Source organism: Erinaceus europaeus, chromosome 23, assembly GCF_950295315.1.
Source record: "Erinaceus europaeus chromosome 23, mEriEur2.1, whole genome shotgun sequence".
NCBI classification, from domain to species: domain Eukaryota; kingdom Metazoa; phylum Chordata; class Mammalia; order Eulipotyphla; family Erinaceidae; genus Erinaceus; species Erinaceus europaeus.
The window spans coordinates 6,703,349-6,718,587 of NC_080184.1; the positions used below are offsets into that span (position 1 = coordinate 6,703,349).

The following is a 15,239-nucleotide window of genomic DNA, read 5'->3' on the forward strand; positions in this document are numbered from 1 at the left end:
CTTGGGGTGAAGTGGGAAAGAGTCAAATTCAGAACCTGGGACCAACTCTTATGTTTTCTTTGTTTTTCAGCCTCTGTTTGCCAGCCTAACTGAGGATTATAGGGCTCTTCCTTGGTTCCTTAGAGCTCTCCTACATTTTTCCTCTGCCACTGGCCTGGAAATCCTACCCTCACTTGAAATTCCCAGGTTTAAAGCCGCCTCCTTGCAGAGCTTATGCCAAGTGTTATCTTCAACCTGCCATCTTGGCTCCATATGCTCCCTCACCCCCAATATCACTGTTTTAATACAGATCTCTGAGCAGTATTTAGGTGAGACTTGAATTAAGTAAGAAGAGTAATAGACATTTTGCTAGATTTTTGTGGATGCTTTTGTTGAAGAAAAATTAAAGGTTTGGAAAGAGATGTCAGTACAATGTATGGGCTTTGTAATGGTTCTAATAAGCAGGATAACTCACTAAATGTTTCCATGATCTCTTTTTACATTGAAAAGCTAGTGCTTTGTACCTTTTATTCATTACAGTATCTTCCATGTAGGTGCCATACTGTCCAGTGAAGAGGCTGTGCTGCTGTATTTAAAACAGCGTCTCAAGCTATTGCTGTAATTTATCTTCATTTTCTGGCCTGAAAGACATTCAGGGAAAGAGGAAGAGATGGCAGTTTCTTGGGTAAGTGACTTAGCCCGCATCAAGAGTCTGTTTCTTTTTCCTCTTGAATAAGTTGTACTTTAATTTATACATATTTAATATACTGTTTCTGTTTTTCCCATCATATTTCTTTCTGTATCCCTGTCTGTTTCTCTCTATTTATGCCAGAGCACTGCTCATCCCTGGCTTATGGTGAGTCAGGGACTAGAACCTGGAACCTGAGAGCCTCAGGCATGAGAGTCTATTTACAAAAACTTTATGTTACCTACCCCACTCTTGCATTTCTCTTTTCACTTACTCTTTTTTTTTATTATTTAATTTTATTTATAAAATGGAGATGCCGGGGCCTGGCCCCTGCAGAAGTTAATTAGGTTGCCTTCTGAAGGAAAAGGGAGTCAGCAGGATGAAATGAGAGACATGTCAGCTGTTTGAAGGGCAGTAGAGAGGCACCTCTGGCTTTGTCTGCAGAGCTTTATTTTTAAGCAATTTTTACCTGGATATAATTGACATCATGTAAAATTGTTTTCATTAACATCAAGGATACAGCTAACGCCTGATTGCTTTTATTAACCTTAAGCAACATTATTATTATCCTTAGAATATCCTTGTTTTCCTTAGAAAGTTTTCTTGGTCTGGGACATCCTAATCTCTCCTTGAAAGTTATCTTGGTCTGGGGTAGCTGAAATCTTCCCCTTGAAAGTTCCCTTGAAATGACCATCTGTGTTTTGACCATCTCTCAATTCTGACCCTCTGGCTGAAGAAACATTTCTCCCTAGAACTCAATCTAATAGCTTTTCTTCTTAACACATTCTTGGATGGGTCTAACTAGATCAAATAAACCAAGTCTTTTGTAATATCTAGTAAGCTGTCTACCTAAAGAAATCTTCTGCTATAAAATAAGCATACACAATTGTGAGCAATTTTTAATTGTCCTGTGACTAAACGTCTTTTTGGTTAAAGAGACTGTAAATTTCTTTCTGCACATTTACTGTGCTTGTTTATGTTACTCTACTGGCTTGTGTGAGTACATATATTGCTGATTAGGCCTTTGCTGTATAGCATATAAATATGTTATCTTATTTTTTACTGCATCTCTTTGTCTTGGTGATAGGTTTTGTCATTATACCAGATATTTTCAGTTTCATGTAGTCTCAGTGGTCTGTTTATCTTTGATGTTGAGCTCAAGTCTCTGAAGATATTTCCAAATCAGTTATTATGTAGTGTAATGAGGATAGCTTCCATAGATTTTTTCATAGATTTTTTTGGTTACTGGTCTAACATCCAAATACTTATTTTGAGTTGACCCATAGTGTCATTTGATGGTGGTTTTTTTTGTTTGTTTTTTGTTTATTAGTTTTTGTTTTTAATTTTCTTTATTTATTCCCTTTTTGTGGCCCTTGTTGTTTTACTGTTGTACTTATTGTTGTTATTGAGATAGTCATTGTTGAATAGGACAAAGAGAAATGGAGAGAAATGGGGAAGACAGAGAGTGGGAGAGAGAGGTAGACACCTGCAGACCTGTTAACTGCCTGTGAAGTGACTCCCCTGCAGGTGAGGAGCCAGGTGTTCAAACCGGGATCCTTATGCCCATCCTTGTGCTTTGCACCACCTGTGCTTAACCTGCTGTAATACCACCCAGTTCCCTGTGGTTTTTATTTATTTATTTTAATATTTATTTATTTTCCCTTTTGTTGCCCCTGTTGTTTTTTATTGTTGTTGTCGTTGTTGGATAGGACAGAGAGAAATGGAGAGAGATGGGGAAGATAGAGAGGGGAGAGAAAGATGGACACCTGCAGACCTGCTTCACCGCCTGTGAATCGACTCCCCTGCTGGTGGGGAGCCGGGGGCTCCAACCAAGATCCTTATGCCGGTCCTTGCTCTTTGTGCCACGTGTGCTTAACCCACTGTGCTACCACCAGACTCTCCCATTTGGTTTTTATATGCGTGCAGTGACTGACTCACTTTCCCAACATCATTTTTAATAGAGACTTCATCTATTTAATTTCAGCATTCATTTTTTTTTTTTTTGCTTTAAACATGTTCTTAGGGTTTTTGATGGAGATTGCATAGCATGTATGTGCCACTTTTAAAATGGTCATTTAGGGGAGTTGGGCTGTAGTGCAGTGGGTTAAGCGCACATGGCATGAAACTGGAGGTCACCTATATAAGGATATCGTTTCAAGCCCTTGACTCCCGACCTGCAGGTTGTTCGATTCACAGGTCGTGAAGCAGGTCTGCACGTGTCTATCTTTCTCTCCCCATCTCTGTCTTCCCCTCCTCTCTCCATTTCTCTCTCACCTGTCTGGAAATAACAACAATAATGATAACCACAACAATGATAAAAGCAACAAGTGCAACAAAAAAGGAAAATAGATAAATAAATAAATAAATGTTATTTATTTTTTATAAGTATTAATAGTCCATCAGTAACCAAAAATTTTTTTTTGCCTTAGGTTTTTCATTTATTTTCATAGCAGTATATAGTTTTTGAATATTATTTCTTGGAAAATTTTTGTTGCATCCTTAAGATTCAAATGTATTATAGTGGTAAGGTAATTAAATAGTGACTGGTTAATGTGGAAAAGAAAACCATGTATCATCTTTAAAAACATATATATTTATTTATTAATGAGAGGGGTAGGAGAAGAAAGAACCAGATATCACTGTGGTACATGTGGTGCCTGGGATTGAACTCAGGACCTCATGCTTGAGAGTCCAACACTTCATCCACTGAGCCACCTTCTGGACCACATAAACCAGGTATCCTCTTGACTTCAGTTCTTTTCTTTGTTGAGATACATTTTCAGCACTATTGCTAGTGGTATAAATAATTTCTGCCTACATTGACTAATTTTGTCAATAAGTCTCTATACTCCTTTGTACGTGGCCCTGTGGTGGCAGAATCGTGTGTCTTCTATTTGTTGAGCTACCACCTGACCTCCAAGTTATTTCATTTTAATATGTTTTTATTTTTCAAGACTTAACTAATTTCTGAGAGAAAGTGACACCAGAACTCCCCTCAGTTCTAGAATTAGAAGAGAATTGGAATTTAGCCTATACTCCTTGGGGCATCACGTCTGGTGTATCTTCTCACTATCTCCAGTACTTCTCATTAAAAAGAAATAATGGTTCATTTCATGTATTACATATGACATGTTTACTGATGAGGCAATCACTCACTGGCTTCGTACAGTAGAGAATGAATGGCTAATCCACTGTCACTCTGAGGAATCTTCTCACATAAACAAACACATTGCACATTTTTTAGGGCTCAGTGACCTATGAAGATGTAACTGTAATATTCACTCAAGAAGAGTGGGCACTATTAAATCCTTCAGAGAAGAAACTCTACAGAGATGTAATGTGGGAAAACTTCAGGAATTTTCTTTCAATAGGTAAGTATAATAGCCTTAATTTTTCTTCTTCTTTTTTTTTTTTTTTAGTTTTTTATTTATAGAAAGGAAACACTGACAAAACCATTGGATAAGAGGGGTAGAACTTCGCACAGTAGCCTTAATTTTTCAACTAGAACACAAATCTTTTTTTTTTTTTTTAACCAACGTAGAAATGGAGACACTGTTAAGTGAGCAAGGTTTGATTGTGACTCGTGACGGATCAAAAATTCAATCTATTTGTATAATTTCTAATACTTTTTATATTTTGTAATTTTAGAAAAAATACAAAAACATTCTACCAAAGAGCAGCATAACTTGCATGGGAGTAAAAAAAGGTGAGAGTCACATTTACAGTAAAACATGATGTACCACACAGAAAATTTCTGTGTTTTCAAAAATTTTGTCTTTGTGTAATTGACTGAGATCTGGTGCCTGCATGATTTCCCTGTATAAGTAGACTCATGAGTTCTTAACTGTGTGATCTCTACAGACTTAACAATTGCATAGCACCCCTTTTAATACAATTTATTATTAAGAAAATAAATTCATAATCACTGCCAGAATTAGACTCACTTTTAAATAATCTCATCCAAAATACTTCATGAATAGGTTATAGGATAGTTGGACAAGTGACTCAAATATGATGTATGTGATATACATGACAGAAGTTCCCATTTGAGCCACTGGCAAGAAAAGCACCATAATGATGTTCTACATTATCTGTCTTTTCTCCACTTTATAGGAAAATCTTTCTCACATGTAACAAGTAAATGGAAGAATTTTTTTTTAACTTAAAAAAATTTTTTTTTTTTAACCAGAACACTGTTCAGCTCTGGCTTATGGTGGGGTTGGGGGATCTCTTAAAATTTATAATATTTGTGAATTTTTTTCAGTATACCTTTTTAGTCAAATCTATTGATAATGTCTGATTTTGTGGCTTATTAAGTAAAATAATGTCCTGCATTTTGATAATAGAATCAGTTGCAATTTTATTCATTAAAAAGTCATTAATTATTCATTATTTTACAGTAATACAGCAGTGAAAATCTCTGAGGGCAAGGAAAGTCAAAATGGTAGAAAATCTCAAGATTGTGAAGTACACAACAAATTATTCACTTATTCTATACATCTTGAAAAACATGAAAGAATCTACAGTGGAGAAAAACCCTATGAATGTAAACAATGCAGTAAAACATTCAGGCGATCCAGTTATCTTCGGGAACATGAACGAACTCACAGTGGAGAAAAACCCTATGAATGTAAACTTTGTAGTAAAACATTCAGTTGTTCCAGTAATCTTCGGACACATGAAAGAATTCACAGTGGAGAGAAACCCTATGAATGTAAACTATGTAGTAAAACATTCAGTTGTTCCGGGAGTCTTCGGACACATGAAAGAATTCACAGTGGAGAGAAGCCCTATGAATGTAAACAGTGTAGTAAAACATTTATTTGTTCCAGTCATCTTCGGACACATGAAAGAACTCATAGTGGAGAGAAACCTTATGAATGTAAACAATGTAGTAAAACATTTATTTGTTCCAGTCATCTTCGGACACATGAGAGAATTCACAGTAGGGAGAAACCCTATAAATGTAAACTATGTAGTAAAACATTCAGTTGCTCCAAGAGGCTTCAGACACACGAAAGAATTCATAGTGGAGAGAAACCCTATGAATGTATACAATGCAGTAAAGCATTCAGGGATTCTAATTCTCTTCGATTACATGAAAGAACTCACAGTGGAGAGAAACCTTATGAATGTAAACAATGTAGTAAATCATTCAGTCAAGCTGGTAATCTTCATAGGCATGAAAGAATTCACAGTGGAGAGAAACCCTATGAATGTAAACTATGTAGTAAAACATTCATTTCTTCCAGTCATCTTCAGAGACATGAAAGAACTCACAGTGGAGAGAAACCCTATGAATGTAAACAATGTAGTAAAGCATTCAGCTGTTCCACTTCTCTTCGGTTACATGAAAGAACTCATAGTAGAGAGAAACCCTATGAATGTCAACTATGTACTAAATCATTCATTTCTTCCGGTCATCTTCAGAGACATGAAAGAATTCATAGTGGAGAGAAACCCTATGAATGTAAACAATGTAGTAAAGCCTTCATGGATTCTAGTTCTCTTCAGTTACATGAAAGAAATCACAGGGGAAAGAGAGAAAACTTCATGAATGTAAACAATGGAGTCAGACATTCATTTTAGCCACTTTTCTTTGGAGACATGAAAGATCTCTTAGTGGAGAGAAACCCCATGAAAGTAAAAAGCAAAAACATTGATTCAAGCCAGTCATCTTTGTCAACATGAAATAACTCACAATGAGAGAAATTTGATGAATGTAAGCTGTGGTGAAAACATTTCATTATTCTAGATATGAAAGAATTCACAGTGAAGTAAAACCCTAAGAAAGTAATAAAGCTTTCAGTTGTTCCAGTAATTTTCAAACACATGTAAATGTTTTTTACAAACTTTTTTCCTTTTTTTTTTTTTTATTTTACCATAGCACTGCGCAACTCTGGTTTATAGTCATGTGGGGGAAAGAAACTGGGACTTTGGAGCCTCAAGCATGAGAGTCTCTTTGCATAACCATTATGCTCCCTTACCGCCCCATAAATGTTCACAAAGGAAATCAATCTTTTCAGCATAAGCTGTATACTAAAGAGTAGAGAGAGAGATGTAACCTGAGACATGACACAGCGGCTAATGGTTCAATATATTAGCTCTTTGGGTGAGCCTCTGCACTACATGGGCTAGAGTTATGTTCTGTTTTATCATGGGCTAGATTTAAGGTCTATCTCTCTCCATGTGGTGTTAATATATAAGTAAATATATTGAAATTATAGGGATCACATTTCCATGATATACAAGTGAACCTATACCTCTGAATATTCTATAAATGTAAGAAATATGAGTAAGTACTTCAGTTCTTTATCTTTAATTCTAATACATGAAAAAATCCGGTTGGTACTGAGAACTTATGGGTGTCAATAATGAATGTATTCAGATCGGTAAAGATGTATTCATAAAGATGTATTCAAATCGATAACAGTTTTTGCACATATAAAATCACTGACATTAGAAAAACAATTATTTTTCTTTAAATATTTATTTATTCCCTTTTGTTGCCCTTGTTGTTTTATTGTTGTAGTTATTAATGATGTTGTTATTGGATAGGACAGAGAGAAATGGAGAGAGGAGGGGAAGACCAAGAGGAGGAGAGAAAGATAGTCACCTGCAGACCTGCTTCACTACCTGTGAAGTGACTATCGGGCAGGTCACGAGCCAGGGGCTCAAACCAGGATCCTTATGCCGGTCCTTGTACTTCACACCACCTTCACTTAACCCGCTGTGCTACCTCCTTACTCCCAGAAAAGCAATTCTTCTCAGTGTAGACTTTGTAGAATGACTTTACAGATCTAGTAAGTAACTTGTACTGGAGAGACCAGTGAATATAAAACAGTAGAATAATAATGAATGCTAAATAAGTGAATCTTAATTTTTTTGCATAAACTGTATCTGTCTGGTGGAAAAGTACATCTTATCTCTAAATTTCTCTTTTATAATTTGTATTTAAATTACTTTTATTTTACTTGCTAAGACAGAGAGAAATTGACTATGAGGTTAGTAAGGGAAAGGTAGCACTGCCTCAATTTATGAAAGCTTTTGCTCTGCAAAAATTGCTCATGTTTTATGTCTACTGAGATAAAGATTCCCACCCAGATGCAATGAAAATAATGTATTAATTAGATCATTTCATTGATCTGGAAATCATCATTAATCTCTATAGGACAGAGTGATGGAAACTGATTTTTATCAGTAAGTAAAGGATCAAATAGCTTATGTATGAGCTCAGAAAAGTGTTCTGGTGGTCCGGGAGATGGCATAGTGGATAAAGCATCAGACTCTCAAACATGAGGTCCTGAGTTCAATCCCCAACAGCATATGTACCAGGGTGATGACTGGTTCTTTTTCTCTCCTCCTATGTTTCTCATCAATAAATGAATAAAATATTTTTAAAAGACTACATTAGCATAATCTTTCTTTTAAAAAGAAGTGCTCAGATCTAGCTTGTGGTGGTGTGACGAACCACTCAGGCGGAGGAGCAGCAGGAAGGATCAGGGAACTCTGAAGGTGACCATCTGGTGGGTCAGGAGGAGAACAGAATACACCACACTCTGTTGGAGGGTGAATCTGAACTCAATTTTTATTCAGCCAGTGAGAACTTATATATTTTTCAGCCTTACATAAAGAATATCTGAAACAGAAAGGAAAGTTCATTTCTTGATTAGATGGCCTTGCGGTTTTACAGAAATGTCGTACTTCATGGGTTAATGCATTTCTGGGTAATAGGCTTAACAGATAGTATTTTACGTAGAGTTTTAACATATTTCATAAGAGGAGGTAAGTAAGTATTATTAAGAATTTTTCCTAAAACTTTATGTATTTGATGACCCATAACTTTGTTCACCTCATTTCTTATTCATCTGTATCTAGTCTGGGAACAGGGGCTCTTCATCCCCGATTACACGGCATCATTGCCATGTACATAATGAAAACAATAATCAGAGTTTCCAATTTAGATCTGCTCAGAATGCCAAGACCCACTCCCAGAATTCTTCCTCCTTGAAGAGAGTTTTCTGGGTGCTGACCCTGTCAGACCCGTCATTCTGGAGTTGAGTGGGGCGTGGCAGTTTTCTTTTTACTTTCACTTTACTGTAACATTCTTTTAGTTTTATCTGCACACTCTCAAGTATGATTATCTCTCTTAAAAACTTAACTCAATTTTACTTGATTAGAACTTCTGCTTTTATACAGTTTCACAGTTACATAAACATTGGTACAAAACGAAAGCAAAAGATAAGTATCGGGGTTTGTAGTTTTGCCTAGAATCATAGTTCCTGCTCTGTACTGTTCATGCAGCACTATTTGCTTTTAGTTAATTTGTTTTTCCCTTGACATCTGTATAGTCAGCTGGCTATCAGTGACTTTATTGTTTGTCCTGCAAATTCTTTTGGCTAGGATTTTTGGAGCATGAGTCTTATGAGTGCACGCCTAGTAACAGCTGATGGATCATGACCATATTGTGGATGATTCCTCATCTAAATTCTATAAACAGTTGATATTAATCATGAGAAATGTCACCTATTTTGTAAGCAGGGCGTGGTCAGTCATGACCGTGGAAGCTATACTTTTTGGGTTTACAGGTTTATTATGTTTGTGTGGGGGGTGCCATCTTCTAGTCTTAGGGGATTTATCATGCATAGGGGCTGCTTCTGGAAAGTTACCAGGTTCCCAAGCTATTACAGCTAGCTCAATCATCAGAATCATCAAAACATTCCAACATAGATTCTCTTTGCAGCATCCTAGCCCATTCCCGGGGATGTAGCTTCCTTGAAGTCTGTCATCCTCATGGCCGTGGCAGCTGACCTTGTCAAGCTCCACTGGGGGTCAAGGCATGGGGCGCCGCATGGTGGTGTGGGGGACTGGACCTAGAACGTTGAAGCTTCAGGTATAGAAATGTATTTGCATAACCATTATCCTATTTCTCCCACCCTCTTTCCTTTTTTTTTTTTAATTGCCACCAGAGTTACCATTGGGACTTGGTACCAATAGTACATATCCACTCCTCATAAAATTATTTGTAAGAGAGTAATGTGCTTATGTCAGTTATCAGAGATTGCCTTTTGTTAAGGAAGTCAAAGGTTCTGCATTTGGACAACAGAAGTTGCTCAGCATCATTGCACAGAGTCTTGTGGTTCATTATCTATCATTGCATTGAATAGGTTACACCATGAACATACCAGGGAGCTGTGGAGATAACTATATTGATATAAATATGCCCATAGTGAAGATAGCAAACAGCAGGTAGGGGACTCTCAAGAAGTGAAGCCACTTCCTTGGCGATAGTCCCCAGTAGACCTTGCAACACCTATAACCAGGCAACCACTACACAGACATATAGCCCCATACCTGGCTCATTGGCCAGAGGTATGTGGCATAAAATATGTTCTCCTGAAATAATCCCAATTTATAGGTGTTCTGTCCTGTGGGAACCTCAGTGACAAAGGCTTTCAGATGCTGCACATGTTGTCTGAATCTGGACATTTGTCAACACTTGCTAGGAGTCTGCTCAAGTAAGTGAGACCATTCTAGGTTAGGCTGCCTTGTGGTTCTTCCCACCCCAGCCTCTTTAATGTAGAGGTAAAAGAGAAATTATGGATGGGATGTCCTGGACAAGCTCAAGTTGGTACACTGTTGATAACCTGATGGTTCTGTCATCACTCACCAAGACATCCCAGAGGCCTGGGAATGGGTTCAGTGAAGTGCCTCTTACCTGTGTCCAAGTGGCCCATAGCCATCACTGTCCTCTTCTCCATCCTTCATGGAGATCTGTGTAGACAGGGTGTGCATGGATCTGCTAGGCCCTGTCTTTACAGATGTTTAACCAAAGATCAGACAGGAGCTCATCAGCCAGGTCCTTCCTCTGCTCCATCTCCCCACAGGTGGGGCATGTGTCTTCCATCATCAACACAGTCCAGTGCTGGTGAGAGTGAGCTTTTTTTTTTTTTTTTTTTAAATCTGTGTATGTCCCTCATCCTATCCCTTCTTGCCTACAGTCACTGAAGGTGAAAAGCGTGGTGTGACCTTATCTCCCAACCTCCCTTATGGTCCATGGTGCTGCACCTGACTTGGATGTTCCTCATCTGTCCTGCCCAGGAATGTGTCAACCCCAGACTGATGGTGGCTAAGGTGTGGGTCTATGCCCTGTGATATTACAATCTACTACTAATCACAAATAGGAATGCCTTATGAAAAAATGTCAGTAGATAGAAAATAATGTAAATGTAGATTCTGATGCAGGCTTAAATATGATACTTTCTGCACATTTCTCAGGAAACCTACCTATAATCCTTATAGGTTAAGCAAGGAAAAATATTGGGCAGGGGTAGATAGCATAATAGTTATGCAAATAAACTCTCATGCTTGAGGCTCCATAGTCCCAAGTTCATTCCCCCTCACCACGATAAATCAGGGCTCAGCAGTGCTCTAGTTAAAAAAGAAAGAGTGGTCCAGGAGATGGCACAGTGGTAAAGCTTTGGACCCTCAAGTATGAGGTCCTGAGTTCAATCCCTGGCAGCACATGTGCCAGAATGATGTCTGGTTCTTTCTCCTATCTTTCTCATAAATAAATAGAATCTTTAAAAGAAAAAGACAGAAAGGAGAAATATTGATGCACTCAGGCTGCTGCTGCCATTGCACTGGGGAGAGGCAGAGGGAGGCCTCCTAGGAGGCTAGGCCAGTGTGAGCCAAAGCGTGAGGGTGGGTACCCTGCCACCCGGCCAGCTGGGGTGCAGCTGCACCTCTGGGGACCTACGTGTTGGAGTCTAGCATCAGAGTCACCACTGTTTCCTCTTCCTCTGAAGGGGACTGAGGCAAGGAGGCCTCCTGCTGTGAAAACCTGCACTCAGGAGCTGGGGGTAGTCGAGGCAGAGGGCAGGGTGGAGGGCCACTGCCTGCTGGCAAGAACTGGGGCCCTTTCTGTGGGGCTAAGGGTAGGGGAGGCTCACCACAGGACCGTCTCAGTGGCCCTGGGAACTGACTCCACAACCTCTTCCTCATGCTCACTCCTGGGAAACAACCATTGGCCCAGCTTTCTCCCACCCCAACCACCACCCCCAGGATCTGGGGGTTGCACCTTTTTGTCTGCCAACTCAGCCTCTGAGCTTCCCAGCCTCCTTGGTCTGGGGCTCTAGACTTCTAATGAGGTGCCTGGGGCAGTCTGGGCCTCTGCTGGCTGTGCTAGACCCTCCTGTTGGCTCTGATCTTGGCCCTCCATCCCAATCCAGGGAGGATGTTGGGAAATTGTGAGGAGCCTCACAAAGCACCCTGCTATTTTTCTGCCTCCAGGTGCCTGGCATTCCTTAAAACATTAAGCCAGCTCCCCCTGCTCCACCCTGCATTCCTGATACCATGGCTTATCAACATAATCATTGTTGTGCCTGAAAGATTCCCACCCATTCCATTCCTTTGATCTATCTTCTTTCTACCCTCCAGACCCTCCCTGCCTGCAGGGTAATATTAATGCTACCAGTTAAAACCTTCACAACAGTTGCTAAGGAAGTTTCTACCTTCCCAGGCCCCTTTTGCCTTTCTCTGCTCCTTTCCTAGCCATTTATGTTTCCGACTTGCCACTTCTGGGTGTGCCCTTTAAAAGCGTTGGCTTTCTGATCAATAAAGAAATTGGATTGTCTTGCTGCCACAAGTTTGGTTCCTGAGTTATCTCCCTCGCATCGCTGAGTGAGTATCAGCCCAGGCTGGCTACATTTGAGTTCTCTCTAACACAGAGAGTATGCCCCGAGGAAGAGGCACCCCCACACTAGCCTGGCAGGAGGAGCTGGAAAAAGGGGTGAGGAGTGGAAGTGCTGGAGTTCCAGGCTTCCCACCAGCCCTCTTCACCCTTACCTCTGGGTCCCTAGATTTGGAGGAATGGCTTGATAAACCAGGGAGTGAGGGGTGTATGGGTGGGGACTGGGACATGCCCCCTGCTTCTTTCTGGGGTCCCATGGCCTCTCGGTGACACCCCCCCCCCAAGTAGAGTGGACATTGCCTATGGCCCTCAGGAAGCCACCTTGGATTGGGGTGCCCAAATCCCTCTTGCAGCAGGCCACTCACCCCAGACTCCCTGGAGGGGCATGCCCACATGAGTGCCTTCTCCTCAAAAGAGATAAAGCTGCACCACGTAGGGTGGCAGCATGGCTGAGGGCCTGAGAGCCATTGTCACAGGCTGGGAGGCACAACCCCCCAACCCAAGTCCAAACACTCAGGACTGACTGACCAGGACATCAGCAGAGCCCTGAGGTTAGGTGCCAGTGCCACTGGTCTGACCTCTTGCAATGAAATCTCATGGAGCTGGGGTGGGGTTGAGGCACTCCCTGGACTGACCCCCTCATCTGTGCCCAAGCCTCCTGCATGCCAGCTGCTGATTTTGCAGGTCACTGAGGAAAGAACTTGACTTAGCTGAAGCAGCTGAGTAGTTGAGGAGTGATTTTCTTTTAAGATTATTATGGTTATTCTTAGTTTTTTCTCTAGAATGTTTTCCCTTTCGTTGCCCTTGTTATACTATTGTTGTTGTAGTATTGTTATTATTTTAACAAGAGCATTGCTCAACTATGGTTTTTTTTTAATTTAAGAAAGTATTAATTAACAAAACCATAGGGTAGGAGGGGTACAATTCCACACAATTCCCACCACCCATTCTCCATATCCCACCCCCTCCCCTGATAGCTTTCCCATTCTCTATCCCTCTGGGAGCATGGACCCAGGGTCCTTGTGGGTTGCAGAAGGTAGAAGGTCTGGCTTCTGTAATTGCTTCCCCACTGAACATGGGTGTTGACTGGTCGGTCCATACTCCCAGTCTGCCTCTCTCTTTCCCTAGTAGGGTGGGTCTCTGGGGAAGCGGAGCTCCAGGACACATTGGTAGTCAACTATGGTTTATGGTGGTGTGGGGGACTGGAACTGTGGAGCTTCAGGCTGGATAGTCTTGCATAAAATTATGCTATTGGGTGGTCCAGGAGGTGGCACAGTGATAAAGCTTTGGACTCTCAATCATGAGGTTCTGAGTTCGATCCCTGGCAGCACATATGCCAGAGTGATGTCTGGTTCTTCCTCTCTCCTTCTATCTTTCTCATAAATAAAAAATATATATATGCTATTGGGAGTCGGTGGTAGCACAGCGAGTTAAATGCACATGGCACAAAGCACAAGGACGGGCTCAAGGATCCTGGTTCAAGCCCCTGGCTCCCCACCTGCAGGGGAGTCGCTTCAAAGGCGGTGAAGCAGGTGTGCAGGTGTCTATCTTTCTCTTCCTCCTCTCTGTCTTCCCCTCCTCTCTCCATTTCTCTCTGTCATATCTAACAACAACATAAATAACAGCAACAATAATAACTAAAACAAGGGAAACAAAAAGGAAAATAAATAAATATAAATTTTTTTTTTAAAAATTATGCTATCTACCACCACCCAGGAGTGATGGAAGGTCCATTTCTAGCCTTGTGAGGATTTTCCAGACTGCTCTCCACAAGGGTTGGACCAATTTACATTCCTACCAGTAGTACAAGAGGGATCCTTTGTTGTCCCCACAACCTCTCCATTTGTTGCTGCTGTCATTTTTGATGTATGACATTCTCATGGGGATGAAGTGGTATTTCACTGTTGTCTTTTTTTTTTTTTTTACCAGAGCACTTATCAGCTCTGGTTTATGGTGGTGTGGGTGATTGAACCTGGGACTTCGAAGTCTCAGGAATGACAGTCTGTTTCCATAGCCATTATGCTATCTACCTCTGCCCTATCATTGTTGTCTTTACTTGCACTTCTCTGATAATCAGTGAGCTGGAGCAATTTTTCATGTCTGTTGGCCATTTTGATCTCTTCTGTAGTGAATATTCTGTTCATATCCTCTATCCATTTTTGGATGGGGTCATTTTATTTTTTCTTACTAAGTTTGCTGAGCTCTTTGTATATTTTGGTGATTAGTCTCTTTTCTGATGTATGGCATGTGAAAATCTTCCATTCTGTGTGGCATCTCTTAGTTTGGGTGGTGGTTTCTTTGGCTGTGCAGAATCTTTACAATTTTATGTAGTCTCATTGATTTGTTTTTGTTTTAGTCTTCTTTGCAATTGGATTTGTATCATCAAAGATATCCTTGAAGTTTAGGTGGGAAAGTGTTCCACCAATGTTTTCCTCTAAGTATTTGAGATTTTCTGGTCTAACATCCAGGTCCTTGACCCATTTGGAGTTGACTTTTGTTCCTGGTGAGATAAACTGGTTCAGTTTCATTCTTCTGCATGTTTCAACCCAGTTTTCCCAGCACCATTTATTGAAGAGAGCCTCCTTCCTCCATTTAATACTTTGGGCCCCTTATCAAAAATTAGATGTTCATAGGTGTGGGGGGTTAGTTCTGGGCTTTCAATTCTGTTCCACTAGTCTGTGTACCTATTTTTGTTCCTGTACTAGGCTGTTTTCATTATGATGGCTTTATAATATAGTTTGAGATCTGGGAGTGTGATGCCTCCATTTCTGTTTCTTTTCCTCAAGATTGTTTTTGGTGATTCTACGTGTTTTCTTTTTTCTTTAACAATTTTATTTATTTATTTATTTATTTATTTGAAAGCTAGGAGGAGAGAGAAAA

At 40.2% G+C, this 15,239-nt stretch overlaps 2 protein-coding genes across 6 annotated transcripts in view; one reads left to right on the forward strand and one right to left on the reverse strand.

Moving 5' to 3' along the window:
• LOC103127055 (zinc finger protein 709-like) overlaps positions 1–15,239 on the reverse strand; it is a 1,044,365-nt gene that overhangs the window by 393,251 nt on the left and 635,875 nt on the right. The window lies entirely within an intron of this gene.
• Positions 1–15,239, forward strand: part of LOC132535598 (zinc finger protein 709-like) — a 306,876-nt gene that overhangs the window by 35,961 nt on the left and 255,676 nt on the right. Inside the window, exon 3 of the mRNA XM_060182189.1 lies at positions 534–664. Within this exon, the coding sequence (XP_060038172.1) occupies positions 650–664 (15 nt within the window). The 5' untranslated portion in view covers positions 534–649. The remainder of the gene's footprint in view (positions 1–533; positions 665–15,239) is intronic.